This window comes from Eurypyga helias, unplaced genomic scaffold (genome assembly GCF_000690775.1).
Source record: "Eurypyga helias isolate BGI_N326 unplaced genomic scaffold, ASM69077v1 scaffold11328, whole genome shotgun sequence".
In the NCBI taxonomy this organism is placed as follows: domain Eukaryota; kingdom Metazoa; phylum Chordata; class Aves; order Eurypygiformes; family Eurypygidae; genus Eurypyga; species Eurypyga helias.
The window spans coordinates 127,056-143,014 of record NW_010264985.1 but is presented as its reverse complement, the minus strand read 5'-3'; the positions used below and the strand labels follow the sequence as shown (position 1 = coordinate 143,014).

Below are 15,959 nucleotides of genomic sequence, written 5' to 3'. Positions count from 1 at the left end.
ATATATAAAAAAATAACCCAAATTTCACCAGCTTTATAAAAGATTTTCGTAGGGTAAGTTGGCTAGAAATCAGCCCTGAAGCAGCTAACATAGCTGAGATGCTGAGGAACAAGGGCAAATTTCAACGGATGAGCGAAGCAACAGCTGGACTCTCTTCAGAACTGCAGACACGTGCGAGGCCACCCACATTGAAGAATTTGGGGTGCAAACCTGGTAGGATGTAAAGCTGTGCTCTCATTTTTCTTTAAGCGCACCACGGAACAGCTCTGCCTGCAGGTGGTGGGACACCTCCAGATGTTGCTTTGGCGGAGGAGCTCCTAGCACATCAAAAAGCATCTCTTCCCCAGGGACATTCCCTGAGAGCAGCTGGCAGCCATTTGGTGCAGCCTGTTCCTGTGAAGGACCCCAGGGAAGCTAGTGCTTTGGTACCACGGTGCCTATGAAGGCCAAAGCTGTGCTTGGTAATGCTTTCTCACCCCGAAGAAAAGCCCAGCATAGCTCACAACTGGACTACATCCTCATCCAGCCCCGGCCAGTCCGGCACAGGCAGAACAGTTAGTCTTTTTAGCATTATTGTTATTATTAATAATATTCCTAGGCTGTCTGAGACAGCAGGAAAAGGGGGCTTAAAAGATGCTTTAGATGAGATAAGCACACAGCTGGCTGCTGGCAGCAGCGGTGAGCATCAAAGGGCTTGGCAATGGAGGGGGGAACCAGCCCCATGTGCGAGGGAGGCGTTTCTGTGGCAGGCGCTGTCCCAGAGAGACAGGACAAAGGAAGCATCAAAAAATGATTCAGAAATATGACTTCAGGATAGGAGACAAAGGAACTGTTAGGAAATATTGACTTGCCTGGGAGAGAGGCCATGCAAACATGGTGTCAGAACCGGCGTAGAAGCTCCTGAGCGGGGCAGGGAGGGCAGCTGTCAATCTGAGCTTAATGAGGGACTGAGAACTCCCTGAAAATATTAAGGGTATCAGTAACCTTTTTTGTTATCATGAGCTTGAATCTAGCTTACCCAAAGGCCTAACAACACTCCCTTCCCATCCGCTCCCTGCCCCACCACACACACAGAATTTTGACCCTTGCATCCCTTCCCTTCACTCCCCCTAACTCTTCACAGTTTTCGAGTCACACCAGTCTTATCGCCCTGCCAGAAGCAGCAACCCAGCTCCACTGGCAAATAACACAAGGAAACTCAGCCCAGCCAAGGCATACGCTTCTTTGCTTTTATTCTGTACATTTCCACACAAGTCACAATACAGAAAAAGTGTCCAAAAGAACAGTAACCAGCTCTTTCTTTCACTGTATACAGATTTCCTCCTTCCCCCAGTTTAAAATCTCCTTGTTTAGCAACACAGTGATCAAGATAGTTTGTATAAATAGGAAATGCAAGAAAATCAGGGAAGAAAATATTTTCTCACTTTATTACAAAAAACAAAACCCAAAACAAACCTGAAACAAAAAGCAAACCACCTCCCCCTTCCCATATCCCACTTCCCTGATGATTACCTGGACCCTGATTCTCTGTTAAACATATAGCTTCATTTCATGGGTGCTGCTGTATGCCTCGGGTTCCTTTTGCCAGCTGGCAGCTTCATGATGCACAGCTCCAGGGCATTATGCACAGGGTCAGGCAGCATAAAAGAGCCCTTTGTGATGTTATTACAACTCCTGGAACAGATGTGGGTTCAGATCATAGGATATGTACAAATATACTGGAACTCTGGATGCCCATGAAATGTTGGCTGAATATGTGCATTTGTTACTTGACTTTACTGCTCCGCTAAGGGGACTGAACACATTATGGAGTGGTCCAGATTCTGACCTCTGCCACACCTTGGTTCACCTGGAGTGCAGAGGAGGTCAGGATCTGTCCTTTATCCTTCCTCCACCATCTCCAGGAAGCAGTAAGTGAACATCCACTGTATAGCCTGATGGAGACTTAGCCTTTCCATCGTGAGACTGCTCATCAACATCCCATGTGATGACAACTCCTTCCTAGCCTTGTTCTTTTTGCAGAAGACACCTCCAGTTCTCTAACTCTTCACTAACTGTTGTCCTCATTCTTTATCAATTTTCATCTCTCATTTGCCAAGTGGCCAGAGGAGATCAAAGAATCAATGGTTCGAGTCAGAAGGGACCACAAATATTGCCTAGTTCCAACCCCCCTGCCATGGGCAGGGACACCTTCCACTAGACCAGGTTGCTCAAAGCCTCATCCAGCCTGGCCTTGAACACTTCCAGGGATGGGGCATCCACAGCTTCTCTGGGCAACCTGTCCCAGTGCTAGTGTGAAGGCCAGAGAGTCTGCTCGCTTTGATGTTTGGCTTCATTCCCCTGAAACCGGTGATTTCAGGGCAAAATATTGTGAGACACCTCAATGGTAGGACAGAGGTGGCTTAAAAGAGGTATTTCTGAGATGGGATCTCCCAGATGAAACACTCTGTGCTCAGTTAACTCAATACGATGGAATACAACTGCTCTAAAATTCAGCAAAATATTATCTTCTGGAGGGAGGACAACCACCTGAATGCTTTCATTCACTGGAAGTATCACCTGAGTTAAAATTTCTAATAGAAGATACCTCAAACATGGAAATTAAGCATAAGAAGTGCAAACTTGCTCATTAGAAACTTGTCATCCTCTAGCACTCTTTACTATCTCAATATAAGCCGGCTAAACAAAAAAGCAAGGGACAGAGCTACTTCCACTGTCCTTCAAAAAATGGTTCCAAAAAAAAAAAAAAGCAGGGTATCATATGGGAGTAACATTAAAAGGCACGATAAAAAGCTCATAAATAGTTAACATACAGCAGTTTTTGGCCTTGCAACACAAAGTACCTTACCTGTGTATGTATGGGGAGGTGATATTATCCCCATTTTTACAGATAAGGAAACTGAGGCACAGGAAGGTTAAATGACTTATGCAAACTGACTGAATGACAGGAATAAAATCTCAACCCCTTGATTTGCTACCTTCTGCTCTATTCCTTTGGCCACAGTACCTCCAGAGGGACATGCTGACGAATTATAACACATATCAAGTGCTTTCCCTATTCTGCAACACACAGACTTGTAACCTATCCCGACAGAAGTATATCATTAAATAGTGATCACTTTTTGCATAACTTTTATGCTTTGAAATAAACCACTAGGTCAGTTCATGCTTAGAATAAATCCACACTGAAGTAGCAGTGGCAGCCTCACAAACCAGCTTCAGTCCTTACACACTGCAATCTTATTAGCACACACTTGCAGCTTGATGAGTATTTGTGTCCATAGAAGAATCATGTTTTGCCACAATGCATCCTATTTTGTTGGGTTTTTTTTCCCCAGTGCAAGGCTGCAAAGCCATAGCTGTTCTAAAAAGCTGTGCAGAGCAAAGTAGCAATAGCAGTGGTACAAAGGCAGGCCTGTAGCGTGCAGCAAAATGTTCAGCTCACTGACTCAGCGAGGACACGGAAACCTCCACGGCCTGCCAGAAGGTTTGTGTGGGAGACGCAGAACACGAGTCCTCAGCTATATCATTGGCTAGACTTTCCAAAATCTTTCAAAAGCCTCCTGCTTCCAAAAAGCCAGCTGCATCCAAAATGACTGGCACAGGATTTACAGCACAAAATAATACGGGCAGAAGAAAAATAACCTTCAATTCACACTGGGAAAGCACGTTTCACCTCGTGGGCATTTCTGCAGAGAAGCACTGGCAGTCGTATTTCACATTCCCCTCACCAGTGTGCTGCCCCCTGACAGGCCAATAGCCAAGGCTGTCAGGTCCTGAGTCCATTGGGAATGTGATTTTTAACCCTTGATTATTTCTGTTTTCAACAGAGTTACAGGACACGGAGCATGTACGACCCACAGGGCGAGGGCAGCTAGATGGCACCTATTACAAAGGGCAGTCCCACACCAGCTGCGACGAGAAAACAGGCAGGAATCCCCATCCTGGGACTGCCCCAGCACCAGGAAGAGAAACTCTTTTGTTAAAAAGAGCTTGGAAGACCCTTTGGGAAAGGAAGGCCATTCCAGCAGGCTCGCTGATGTCCATATGTATTTTACACTCTGCCTGGCACATGGTGGGCTGTCTGGAGTAGGCAGGCTCCAAAGATACAGTGCTTCTGTCAGTAAGGTGATAGATGGATCTTTCCACACATAAGGCATCCCTCCCTTTCCCTCTGCCCGGATCTGTGAGGTGCAGCAGTGAGCCAGAGAGAGACAAAGCTCCTGAGAGCTGCTTAGTGCTTTGAAGGCTCAGCCACTTATTTTCTTTTCTCCCAAAGCTGTTGCATGATCAAAGGAGGCAGATGGAGGAGAATCGCTCTGCAGTGCCATGTAAACGGAACAAAAAACCTGATAAGCCTCTGCCATCTCCCTGTGATTTTTCTGAGATACATGCTGAGCTGAAAACCTAACGGTAGCAGGACCAGCCATTTCGCACGAGAGACCAGCACGCTCGCTCACCAGTTGGCAGCAGCTGACACTTCTCGCATGCACGTCATAGAGCAACACAATCACATTTGCCCAGGCAAAGATTATTTAACAAGAAAATCACAAAGGGAAGGGACATAACAGCAGGCAAAAAAAAAAAAAAAAAAAAAAGTCTGAAAAGGTTGAAATCAACCCCTCAAGTGTGAAATACCCAAGTTCATCATGCTTCCCTCTGCTTAATCCTGAGACATTACAGCTACCCTCAGAGGTGCCTCCAGTGCTGCACATCCAACTCACTCCTAATACAGCAGAATTTCAATATTCCCTACCTGTGCCTAGGCATGGCCAGAGGAGATCCAACCACCTGTGAATGAACAAGCAGAAGCGTTCCAAAGGCAAGCACGTGAGAAGGATTTTGATCTTTCCAGTCAAAACTGAAGGTAGCATGAGCTAAGGAAAGAAGAGGTGACCAAAGAATAAAGACTTCAGTAAGGAAGGTTAGAAAAAGGCAGAGAAAAAAAAAAAAAAGGGGAAAGGAAAGCCAAGAGCATTGAAGATTATTTAAAATCAAATTTAAATAAAATAATGTTCTATTTCCTTCCTGCTATTAGCTGCCAGCAAGCTCACTTTTTTCTCAGCTTTGACATGAATGTACTGCTCCCACGTGCCATGGATATAAGGACACTGTTAGAATACTGGCAAGACGACAGGAGAAAACAACTTGCAACTGCGCTCATCTATTAAAACAAGCATTTCAACAACAGTTTTCCGATTCTGATCAAGAAAAAAACCCAGGTCCTGGGAAAAGGGCTGAAGCAGGGAAGAGGAGATGGAAGACAGCTATTTGCTTTGTGGCCTACAGCAATCATTGCTTTTGATGTTTCAATCCATTTGGAAGGAAAACCTCCGGTATGGCTAAGGAGGAAGGAGAGGTGTCGTTGCATAACTTCGGGCTCATGTCTCACTTCGTGATGCCTCAAGATTTACAAGTAGAAGGGTGTACCTCACCAGCCTGTTCAGGAATGGGATGCCTGCTGCGGATGAATGGCATAAATATTGAGAGCAGTGAGCTTAGAGAAGAAAAGTACCATCTCACTATTAAAAGTGGATACAGTTAATTATGGTACATAATTACTCATTACAGTGATATTCAATAGCTATCATTGCAACTCCATACCCAGAAAAGAGAAATGCTTATGGAAACCATTCTCTAAGGTCCTCATCCCCAGCAGCCAGCTTAGCTTTGCTTTTCTGATTTTGCCTTCTATAATTTTTCATGTGAATGTCGTACGGGAAAAAAACCCTAGAAAAGTGGGTCTAACTATTAAAGCCTAATTAGCCAAGTGGAAATCACTCATGTCTCCTGCATCAAGCTCAAGAGCTTCTTGAGACTCTCCTCCATACCTACAAACCTAACTGGTTCCTACATTTCCTAGTCAGCACCTGGATTCCTGAATATATGTTGGAACAGGGACTGCCTTTTCCCTTTGCTTGGCCAGAGGCTGAGGAAAAAGTGATACTTGAAGGTCATTAAGGCAGCTGGAACCAGAAGGCCATTTTTCTCATTAAAATAAAGAAAGTGTAACAACTAAGAAATGAATTGCTACTGTGGTTCATGCATTAGCAGTTAGATAATTGCTGCAGCACTTATAACGGGGAACTGGATTGCCACCGTGCACACTTTGCTGAGTGGTAGGTTACACATCAAGCAGCCTCCTAGACAGGGACTAATTGAAGAGCCAGGTGCTACACTTTGCCAGCAAAAGGAGGCTGGCTCTAGATGAAGCAATTACATATGTAGTACTGTATTGCTAAAAGAAGTAGTGCTTATTTCTTGCATGTCAAAATGCTACAGCTTCTACATAATTTGTATACGAATGCTGGAGCTGTTAACATGTCGGTGAACTCTGAAATAGCATTCTCAAATCAAGGTTCTGTTTGTAGTGGATGAGGGCAACACAATAAATAGAAATTTCTGAAGAAAGTAAGTCTTTTGCTTTCTCAGGTATTTGCCATCTTGTATGCATCTGTCAAGAGAATCACTGCTGCTTTAGATTCCCAACATCTCTTCCATGTAAGGGATCCAAGAGCATAAGCTGACTGTCTTTAAAGGGCTAAGCATCAAATTCTTTCCTGAATTATAGATATGTTTATGTTGAAACAAATGCTGTTTTTGCAAGGCATCCCCCTGCTAGACTTCAGAAGTCATCACGTGCTACATCAGAATGAAGGGATTTTAAAATGAGCTGCCTGTCTTCCCCACTCACTGGGTAACTAGATACATGTGTACTGCATAGGGTAGAATATCCTTTTTTTTTTTTTTTTTTAATAAAAAGCAGTCTGAGAAACAAGAAGCTGCAGCTGAGACTGGAATGTGGCACCTTATAAATAAGGCAGGAGACAAGATGCACTCTGATGGCTGAATACAGTAAGGTTATTCATCTCTAAGCCTGCCTAATCACTGAAGTAAAATGTAATGAAGTTACTGGTGCGATTAAGGCCTGAAGGAGAGAATTTTCTCTTTTTGCAGGAATGGCACCATACATGGGTCAGGAAATCCCTTGGCCAAGGCAGGGGCCATTGCTTCAGTGCACATGTATGGGGGACAAGAGAATGCCGCTCTCTGTGGTCACCACCACAGGCAGTGATGCTGGAAACATGCTGGGGAGGAAATGGGAGGCCCCTGAGCTCTGGTACCTGCACAGGATCTCGGGTAGGCAGTCCAGAGAAGAGTGGTGCCATGGCACAACCTGGAGTACACTCAGCCACGGTCGCTGCTTTGACTGCTGGGTAGTCCATCCTTCCCAAGACAGCTTTTAAATAGAATGAGAAATGAGAAACTGCCCAAGTACTTGGTTGACTTTTGAGCAGCCCAAGACAAGTGCAGAGCTGCTGCAGTCTGTCTGCACTCCTCAGCAAAGGCTGAGGCATCCTGACCCCTCTATATAGTCTGTTGGCCCCTAGAGCTGAGTGCAGGGCTGGGTTATAGCTCCTCTTGAGGCATTTCCACACTGCTATGATCGACACCCTGCACATCTAAAGCACTGAAGATTGTGACACATACTCCTCATAAAATTCTGGTCTTCATCAATACGCTAGCAAGTCACTTTTAGCACTTTACTGAGTCACCATTGCAATCAACAGATTTTGGCAGGCAACTCATGGGATTTTGAAGTTGTAGCCATCCATTACTAAGAAAAATAGTTGCCTACATTGTTGTTATGAAAGCAAAATGAAAAGATGAGTATCAGAGTGAACCCTGTAATACTGTGCCCTGTAGCTTCACAGGTATCCAGAAAGGCAAACGTATATGATAAGCTGTTTCCAGGACTGTTGTTACTCACATGTGATGGTTTAGAATAATTGGGGTGCTAATAACTCAGTGTCACTTTGGCTCAGATACTGTGAGGAAAATAAAGAGAGGAAATAATATCTGATGATCAAGAATAGGTAAAGTGGAAACAGTAATGTTACTTTCAACAAGCTTAAGCACCAATACTTCTCCATGGATGTTAGCTAGCCTGGTGCAAAAGAAGCAACAAGTGAGGGAAGGAAAGTGACAGACCTCAGATGGATCAGCACACAGAACCTCTTCCGTCTTGGAGTACAAGGACAGAGTTGTCCTTGGAGTGTTTTCAAGGCATTCAATCTCCCAGCATATCCATACATTTATTGAGTACCACTAAACGCCCAGCAAATTTAAAGCTACCAACATACCTTGCCCATTTCATAGCTTAAGCCCAGAGTCAGATCATCTCAACATGCTTTTGCTCTACTGAACAGGCCAACACATAAGCACACCCCACAGGAGGTATCTGCGATGACTGAAAGGAAAACAGTCACCTTGTAGGTGAGGTTGTATGTTAGTGACTTTCACCATGCATGTCACTGCCACAACAAAGACAAAAGTGAGCAAAAGAGGCCATTAAATACTACACAAACCAACCTCCCATCGCCACATCAGCAGAAAAACCACGTTCCCCATCTATTCATCCACAACACCATCAGCTCTGCAAATATAACTGGGAAGATCAATGGCAACAAAACATCAATTTTGTTCTATTTTCTTTATGTGTCTGGTGCTTTTATATCACAGTTCTCATGTAGCAGGGTATATCACATGCACTCTGAATCCAGGCTATGGCACCATGAGTTGAGACTGAGCAATTCTACTGCTGTGGGGGAAAAAGAAGGGTTACAGGTGTCAGTAAAAAAAAAAAAAAAATCTACAGACATCCAAAAGTGCTAAAACACAGACAAGCCACTATGTGAAATGGTGAACGAGCCACTGGAGTCCGAGACACATTTTGTAATGGGCAAAATCTGCCTTGAACTCCTATCTTACATGAGTGAGTAAGCCTCGCACTTCACAATATTGAGGGATGCTATAATTAGTGAGAAATGTATGACACAGTCGTGTCTTGGGTAACACACAAATATATCTCTATCATTGAAACATGAAATAATAAGAGTAACTGATGCTATTAAATTAAAAAAGTAAGTTTATTTTATCAGCATTATAAATATTTTCTTTCCCTCCATTTAACTCCAAAATGTAAAACCAGTACAATGGAACAATTCAGGAGCTCCTCAGTTCTACGGAAAAGGGTCCCTTTTAATAACAAATTAAAATGGAAAATCTCATTTCATCAGTCCAGCAACCCCAGTAGCTGAGCATCCCTAAGTACTTTGTCATTCAAATGGCACAGTTCTAAAAGTGTGTGCGCATATGTGTGAGTGTATATATATGCATACTGATATTTATAAATATACATATATATTGTAACATACATAAATAGACACAGCAACAGAACAGACACTTTTAGTAAATCAAAATATTTTACATGTAATTTAAGTGGGTTCCCAGCTGCACACTGAAATTTGGGCCCTGCACGGTGCAGACACGACACCGTACTAAGCTAGACCCCAAGTGCTCAAGAGATTCAATACATACGTGTCACCTTTAACTGCTGCAGAGTCTGCCTGCTTCTGGTGGCTGTCCAAAACTGAGAATCCCGCGGCACTTGAAAAGTGGTAAGAAATAATCCTGCAGCATCCTGGCCTCGAATTCCTTCCCTCAGTGAACCAACTTCTGATATTCCTGGCTGTGTGAGAGCCATCACCAAAAACAATATACATGCTCCATTATCTACAAATACAATACATCGCCAGTATCTAGTGCATTGTGTGTGCAGCGCTTTGGGACACCTTGAGTATTAAAGGCACTACAAACAGCCAGCTTCTGTCCTATCTTCAGTGCTGGGGTTTATTTTCATCCTACAGTAACTGCCTGCTACTGAGCACACAGCACGGGCAGCTTTCCAGAGGCACAACAGGCTCACTCTGATCAGAGCATCGTACTCCGGCTGCTGGGGAAACATGCAAGCCAGACTCTCTTGTGTGCCCTAAGCTCCTTTGAGCAGTCCGAATGGCACAAAGGAGCTCAGGAAATCTGCCCGTCCTACCAAGCTGCTCCAGAGACAGCCCCTGCTGCGGCCACCCCCCAGGCACAATGGATATCTCACCAAGGAGAGGACTGACCAGTGGGGACAGAGAGGGACCAGAACCAGCTCCCCTGTCATAATTCACACATGCCCTCTGGAAACCATGTGTGATTAGAGCAAACCTTTGCTGCTCCACCTGCTTCATGGGGCTAAAGGGACAGGGAGGCAGTCCGGCCCCAACACAGGACAGATGCCAGCCCCTGGGGTCATTGAAGCTTCCTCCGTTTCTCACTTCAATAAAACAAAGCAAAAAGATAAAACCGATAATAATATGATTCTTATTTTTCACCAAATATATATAAATATTACAGCAATGTCTTTTCTCACAGCTGGGAAATGATGCAAAGCCTACCATGAAACCACAGGATGAAGATCTTCCTTGTGGAAATTTCACATACACCAAAATTATACACCAATCTTTTATTTTAACAGTTGCCAAATTCTGTTCTATTATATACGCATACTGACCTACACCACAAGCCCCTGGACGATTATAAAGGGAAAGAATTTGGCTTTCATATTTTATTTTTTAAACAAGAAAGGTAAAGACAGAAAATAAGACAAAATACATTTCAGTCGCCATTGATCTATAGATTACAAATATATATAGTTTCCTTCCAGAGGAAGAAATACTAAAAGAAGTATTTTGCTCATATCAAATAATCTTTTGAAAGCAGAAAAAAATATATATTTTTCAGCTCCTCCCTCTCCACCACAACAATCACTCGTTAATAATAAAAAAAAAAAAAAGTAAAATAAAATAATCACATTCATTTCATTTCCACAACTTCTACCAAGGAAGAAAAACTTATCTGAATAATGACCTGAGTTATTTTCATGGTTTCCAAACTGCATGTGTAATTCCGATGATCACCATTTACCAGAGACCTACACCTAGCAAGGCACATGAAAACAAACACCAATGGATCTTTGAAAATTAACAACAAAGCAAAATTCAAAAATCTATTGCAAGAATTATGCCAAAAGTGGGCCATAAGCATCTTTGTGGAAGCTGCTCGGACAAGGTGGAAGTGGAAGCTCTGCTATATCTGGCAGCTGGAGCTGTCTGTAGTGATTGAAAACCTGAAGGTGAACATCTTGCGGATGTCTGTGTGTGTGTGTTTTCTTTCTCTTCGTTTGTGGTTATAATCTTTGAGGTAAGACAGAGAACAGACGAGTACAGAAGACACGGCTGGCCTTTACAGTGGCTAAGTAACTTTACGTTTCCAAGACTACAAGGGGTAATGAGGCAAAGAGCTGCCACTTGTCCTCCAGCAGTATAGCCCCTCTGAAACTTTGTTCCCTTGGGAAATCGGGGAGTTTACAGGTTCAGCCAAAGGAGGTTTTCCTATTCCCAATGCAACTGGGGCGGTGCTCATTCGTTTGTTGATGGCAGCAAGCCTAGGTTGACCACTGATGTTCTAGGTCTCCTTCCTACCTCTGGCCATAACATAAAGGGGACTGGGCCTGTAAGTCAATCCATCAGAACCCCCTCCACCTTGCACAGATCTCTCACCAGTGTAAAACCCATCTTTTCAAAAGTAAAAAATCGCTATCAACTTCTAGGCAGGTCTGAAACCTGAGCAGAATTGGGTCGGTCATTATATGTGCAACAGTGACATGAGAAACCCCACTGGTAACTTTCTGCTCTGACATACAACATGGTGTATCCCATAAAATGCCTTTCCATACACATGACAGTCTCATGAAGATACCATAACTGAACACCCAGCAACAATGAGGAGCTTAGGGTTTGTTACTGCTGTAAATCTAACTGTGCCCCACATCCCGGGAAAAAAGGCAATAGGCAGAGTCCTCTCTAAAAGTGAGAAAACTCTTCAGTGATAGATCACTGGGGATGCAGCTTCCAAGACGATGGCAAGGGAGGGAATGCAGCTGCTAAAAATGTTGCTGTTTTCCTAAGGGCATCCAGAGCTCCTCAAATTTTTGCTACTGCCTGACCATTTGTGAACACACAGAGATAAAAGGTACTATTTAACTGATGAGAAGTGAGGGGAACAGGAGAATAAAAGGAATGCAAGAAACTGTAGGGATAGAGGAGGGCCTGGTTGGGTGTTTTAATGTCCCAGTTAGATTGGTTCCCCCACACCCTCTTTTCTCTTTCCTTTTTTTTTTTTTTTTTTTAAATAAATCATACAGATGAACATGGGAGAAGTTCATGCTACTTGCTGGAAGCAATAAAGGTAAATTTCCGTGGCCTATGGATTCCACAGACCTTTGAGTGTCCCACCTCATCCATCATGGGCTAACTTATGGAACCTAACTGTTCCGTGGCAAGACTTAGTAGCCCTTAGAAACTGGTGGCATGTCCTCAGGTGTTTTCCACAAGAGTGAGAGACACGTTGATTCCATCAGCTTCTTCCTCACATGATGCCCGAGTGCCTCAGGTGCAGCCTTGTGATTTCCAAGGATCCTCTTCAAAGTTTTCAGACCTCAGACTGCTGTCTCCAGATCCTCGTGGGAAACCATTTGGTAGTTTTGTCGACTCTCCAGATAGGAGGCCAGATCTGGGTCACCAGCTTGCTGAGCCCTGTCACGAGGGGTCTTACCCTATAATAAAGAAACATGCAGAGAAAGTCTTGTGCTAATATATTTAGAAGAACAGATGAAAACACAACCCAGCATGACAAGAAGGATAGAAACAGATCTGGAGAATTTAATTATTTGTTGTACAAGTTGGTGTTAAGTCAAATTTTTCTATCAGAATTATGAGATTCTGAAGATTTCCCAAGTCCTTGGATGGTTTAGGACAAATCATGGAGTTCTGCAAGGACAGGCTATTTGATACATCTCACAGAAGATCTCATATGCTGGAAGGAACTGATTTTTCATTCTAGGGCTACAATCCCTACGTCAATGAATGTGATGCACGGTACTGTAGCTAATGCATGAAAGTGCACTGAACAGACTAAACACTTTGCTAAGTATGTGCGGAAAGAGATACCCAACATTTGACATGAGTTCAACATGTCTCATCCTATCTCAAGTACAAATAATTTTTCAGTGCACCAATTTGCTCCTCCGTTGTCTGAGCCGCCTACGAGTACTGTTAAATTGGACCACAGGTCTTGATCCTAAACTATGAAAAAATATTGGAAGTGCATAAATGTATTTCCATAAAAACACTCCTTGGACTTCTAGTCAGATGAAGATTAACAAGTCAGAAGCTATTTGTCAGGATTTCAGCTGCTACAGAAATGATCTTTTGGAATGTACAGTATTCTCATCTGAAAATGAGATGATCTTCCTCCCCCTCACAGACTACCCCACATTGCATAACATGGTAGGGATTGATTTTAATTGTCTTGCTGCAGTGAAGGTGCTTCTGACTCTGGAGGCCAGAGATCCAACCACCTTGCAGCTGCTGACCACAGGATGTTTATGTTCAAAAATGCCAGAGGTGAAACTTCTGGACCATGTTCCCAAGCAATCGGATTGTTGTATTGACAGAATATTCCTAGGGTTTCATTTTGCCCAAACTTCTTTCCCTCTCAGCCAAGCATACATTGAGACAGTTGTGGTTAGCGCCACATCAGTGAGCACAGGGGCAAGTGAGGGCAAAAGAAAACGGTTAGCCATCCTCACAAAGCAAGTTAGCCACAGCAGTCAAGCCTCACAGATGCTACGCAATCACAAACCAAGGCTCCCCCAGGTGGCCCTTGCCCACAGGCCTCTCTTTTGGCCGCACAGGGGGAAGATGCCGCTGTGCCATGGAGATGCTTCATTCACACCCAAACCACCGAATAGTTTGAGGCCAGGCTCTCATTATAGCGAAGATGACCCAGCGCTGGGGACTGAACTGGTTTCTTGTAATTGTTTAAATCAATACAGTTTTCTAAATGAAAATAGGTTGTTCAAAAAGAGCTGCTCTTGGCACACACGAGAAAGCCTCAATCATGCACACAGCAGGGACGGATGCTGATCAGTCTCACTTGGCTGCAGTATTTTATAACTGGCTGATGGGGCTGGGTTACCTTGGAGTCCGTCTTTCTCAGAGAGGCTCCCGCATCCACCAGGAGCTGGCAGACGGCACGATGGCGCTGGCAGGCTGCCTTATGTAATGCTGTCTCACCCCTAGACCAAAGTACAGAAACCAGCAGTGAGACACATCACACCAATGCACATTAATGAAGTATGAGGTGTGGAGGACAGATAGAGAAGGATGTTGTATTTCCGCGAGATTCCCTCTTCCTGGCAGAAGTAGACTTGTGCACTCTCTCCCTTAGCATCTACATCCTTTGACTCAGTAGGAAAGCCTGCAACGCACAAATAGCAGATGAAAAACTTCTGAGGGGTGGGAAAAAAATATGCACAGGTTTTATGCATTCCAAGGGCTGAATGTCACATTCCTGTCCAACTACCACTTCTGCTAGCTGTTGCAAAGGCAAACTAGCCACCTCCTTATTTCACAACAGGCAGAACAGCAACAGTGTTTGTTTCTTTCTGCAATTTCTTTCTTCAACCTCATTCTTGGATGCATCTTAAAAAAACCCTGACCGTCAAAGCCATGACTGGTGCACTTGCTGCCCTGGTTCTGGTACTGTGCTCTCTTGGATGTATGAGAGCAAGAGTAATGGTTTTTTTGTGTTCCACCACTGGACTGGTGGCCTACTGGGGAAGCTTGAACACATGCTCTTCAGAAGAGAAGTCTGTGTAGTAGGAGCGGATCTATTACAAAGCTCTTCACTCAGACTGGGGCTACATGTAACAGGATTCTGGGATTGCTTGTAGTACCAAGGTTAAAGAAATCCTGTGCCTAGGAAGAGGAGAAAAGTATGCTTCGAGTGTGTTGAAAACGTGTCCGTAATACTAGTGTACAAGTAGGGTCACTACATAACTTCAAGAATAAGAAATGACAAGAAATATGTGTAGTGGGACAAATCTTGCACCTACGTACCCAGAAAGTGAGCGTGCATAAAGGAATCTCAGCCTCAGTCCATGACAGGACAAGGTGAAATATTAATAGGCAAACTTGTAATGAATCTGCCCCTGCTGCATGAGAACCAGATTCAGAATGGGAAACTATCTAATTTCTCCCTGAGGATCAAAAGACAAATTCATGCTGCCAGTTACAGTTTGAACCTTCCCTTTTCAAGGATTAGTCGTAGAGGGACCTTTGTAAAGGGAAGCCCTCATAGCCATGTGCACTTTATTTCAGTGGCTGTGCTATGCTACTGAATTAAGAGAAACAGGCAGTCCATCCAGACTCCATCATCCCTGGGCTGCCCACATTCCTCTTTTGCAGAACCTTTCTGGCGTTCTCTGTTAGCAGAGGAGGGCACTGTGGGATGAGGAATGGTAGGTTTAATCCCTATGAGAAAGGCACTTTTACTTCCCATATATTTCCCAGGATTAGTCACATATTAATCCCTTATATATTCTGACACCTTTTATTACATAAAGGGAGATAGGGAAGTTGGTAATTGGAAAGTAAAGTGTTGGGGTTTTTTGTTTGTTTGGTTGGGTTTTTTTTTTAAATAAGAACAGAGGTGATCAAGGCTCTAACTACTTGAGATAAATCTTCGACTGCACAGGTTGCAGCCGCTTTGGACAGCTAAGGCAGGGCACTTTGGATCAATCAAGAAATGACTGAAGAAAAGGTATAGAGCAAGAAAAGTAGTTTCCTGATTTCTGGAATATGCCCTCAGGTCACTTCCTCAGTAACTGGATTCTGGAAACATCAAAGCATAATGCAGGACTTGTATTCCTCTATAAAGATTAAGGAGGTGTGGGAAGCAATAGAAAGGAAGTCCTCTTCGGAGTTCAAGAAACATTTGGTTTAGGCCAGAAAGCCTTATATCAGGTGGTTGCTATCTGGGTTTAGGGGGACTTTTGCTTAGGTTAGATGTACTAATTTACAAGCGTCGTTATTTCAAAGTTTGCACTTGAAAAACAAGAAGCCTGCTAGGGTAATGCACATAATGTGAAGGGCAGAGTAGATTGTACTTACGTTTCACTGTCTGTCATGTCCAGTAATTCAGATGGACCTGCAAAAGACAGTCAGGTT

At 43.7% G+C, this 15,959-nt stretch overlaps 1 protein-coding gene across 1 annotated transcript in view; it reads right to left on the bottom strand.

Moving 5' to 3' along the window:
- Positions 1–11,918: 11,918 nt before the first annotated feature.
- DGKI (diacylglycerol kinase, iota) overlaps positions 11,919–15,959 on the bottom strand; it is a 124,261-nt gene continuing 120,220 nt past the window's right edge. Inside the window, exons 29-31 of the mRNA XM_010156558.1 lie at positions 15,903–15,939; positions 13,927–14,026; positions 11,919–12,502 (exon numbers count right to left, since the gene is read on the bottom strand). Coding sequence (XP_010154860.1) covers positions 12,386–12,502; positions 13,927–14,026; positions 15,903–15,939 — 254 coding nt within the window. The 3' untranslated portion in view covers positions 11,919–12,385. The remainder of the gene's footprint in view (positions 12,503–13,926; positions 14,027–15,902; positions 15,940–15,959) is intronic.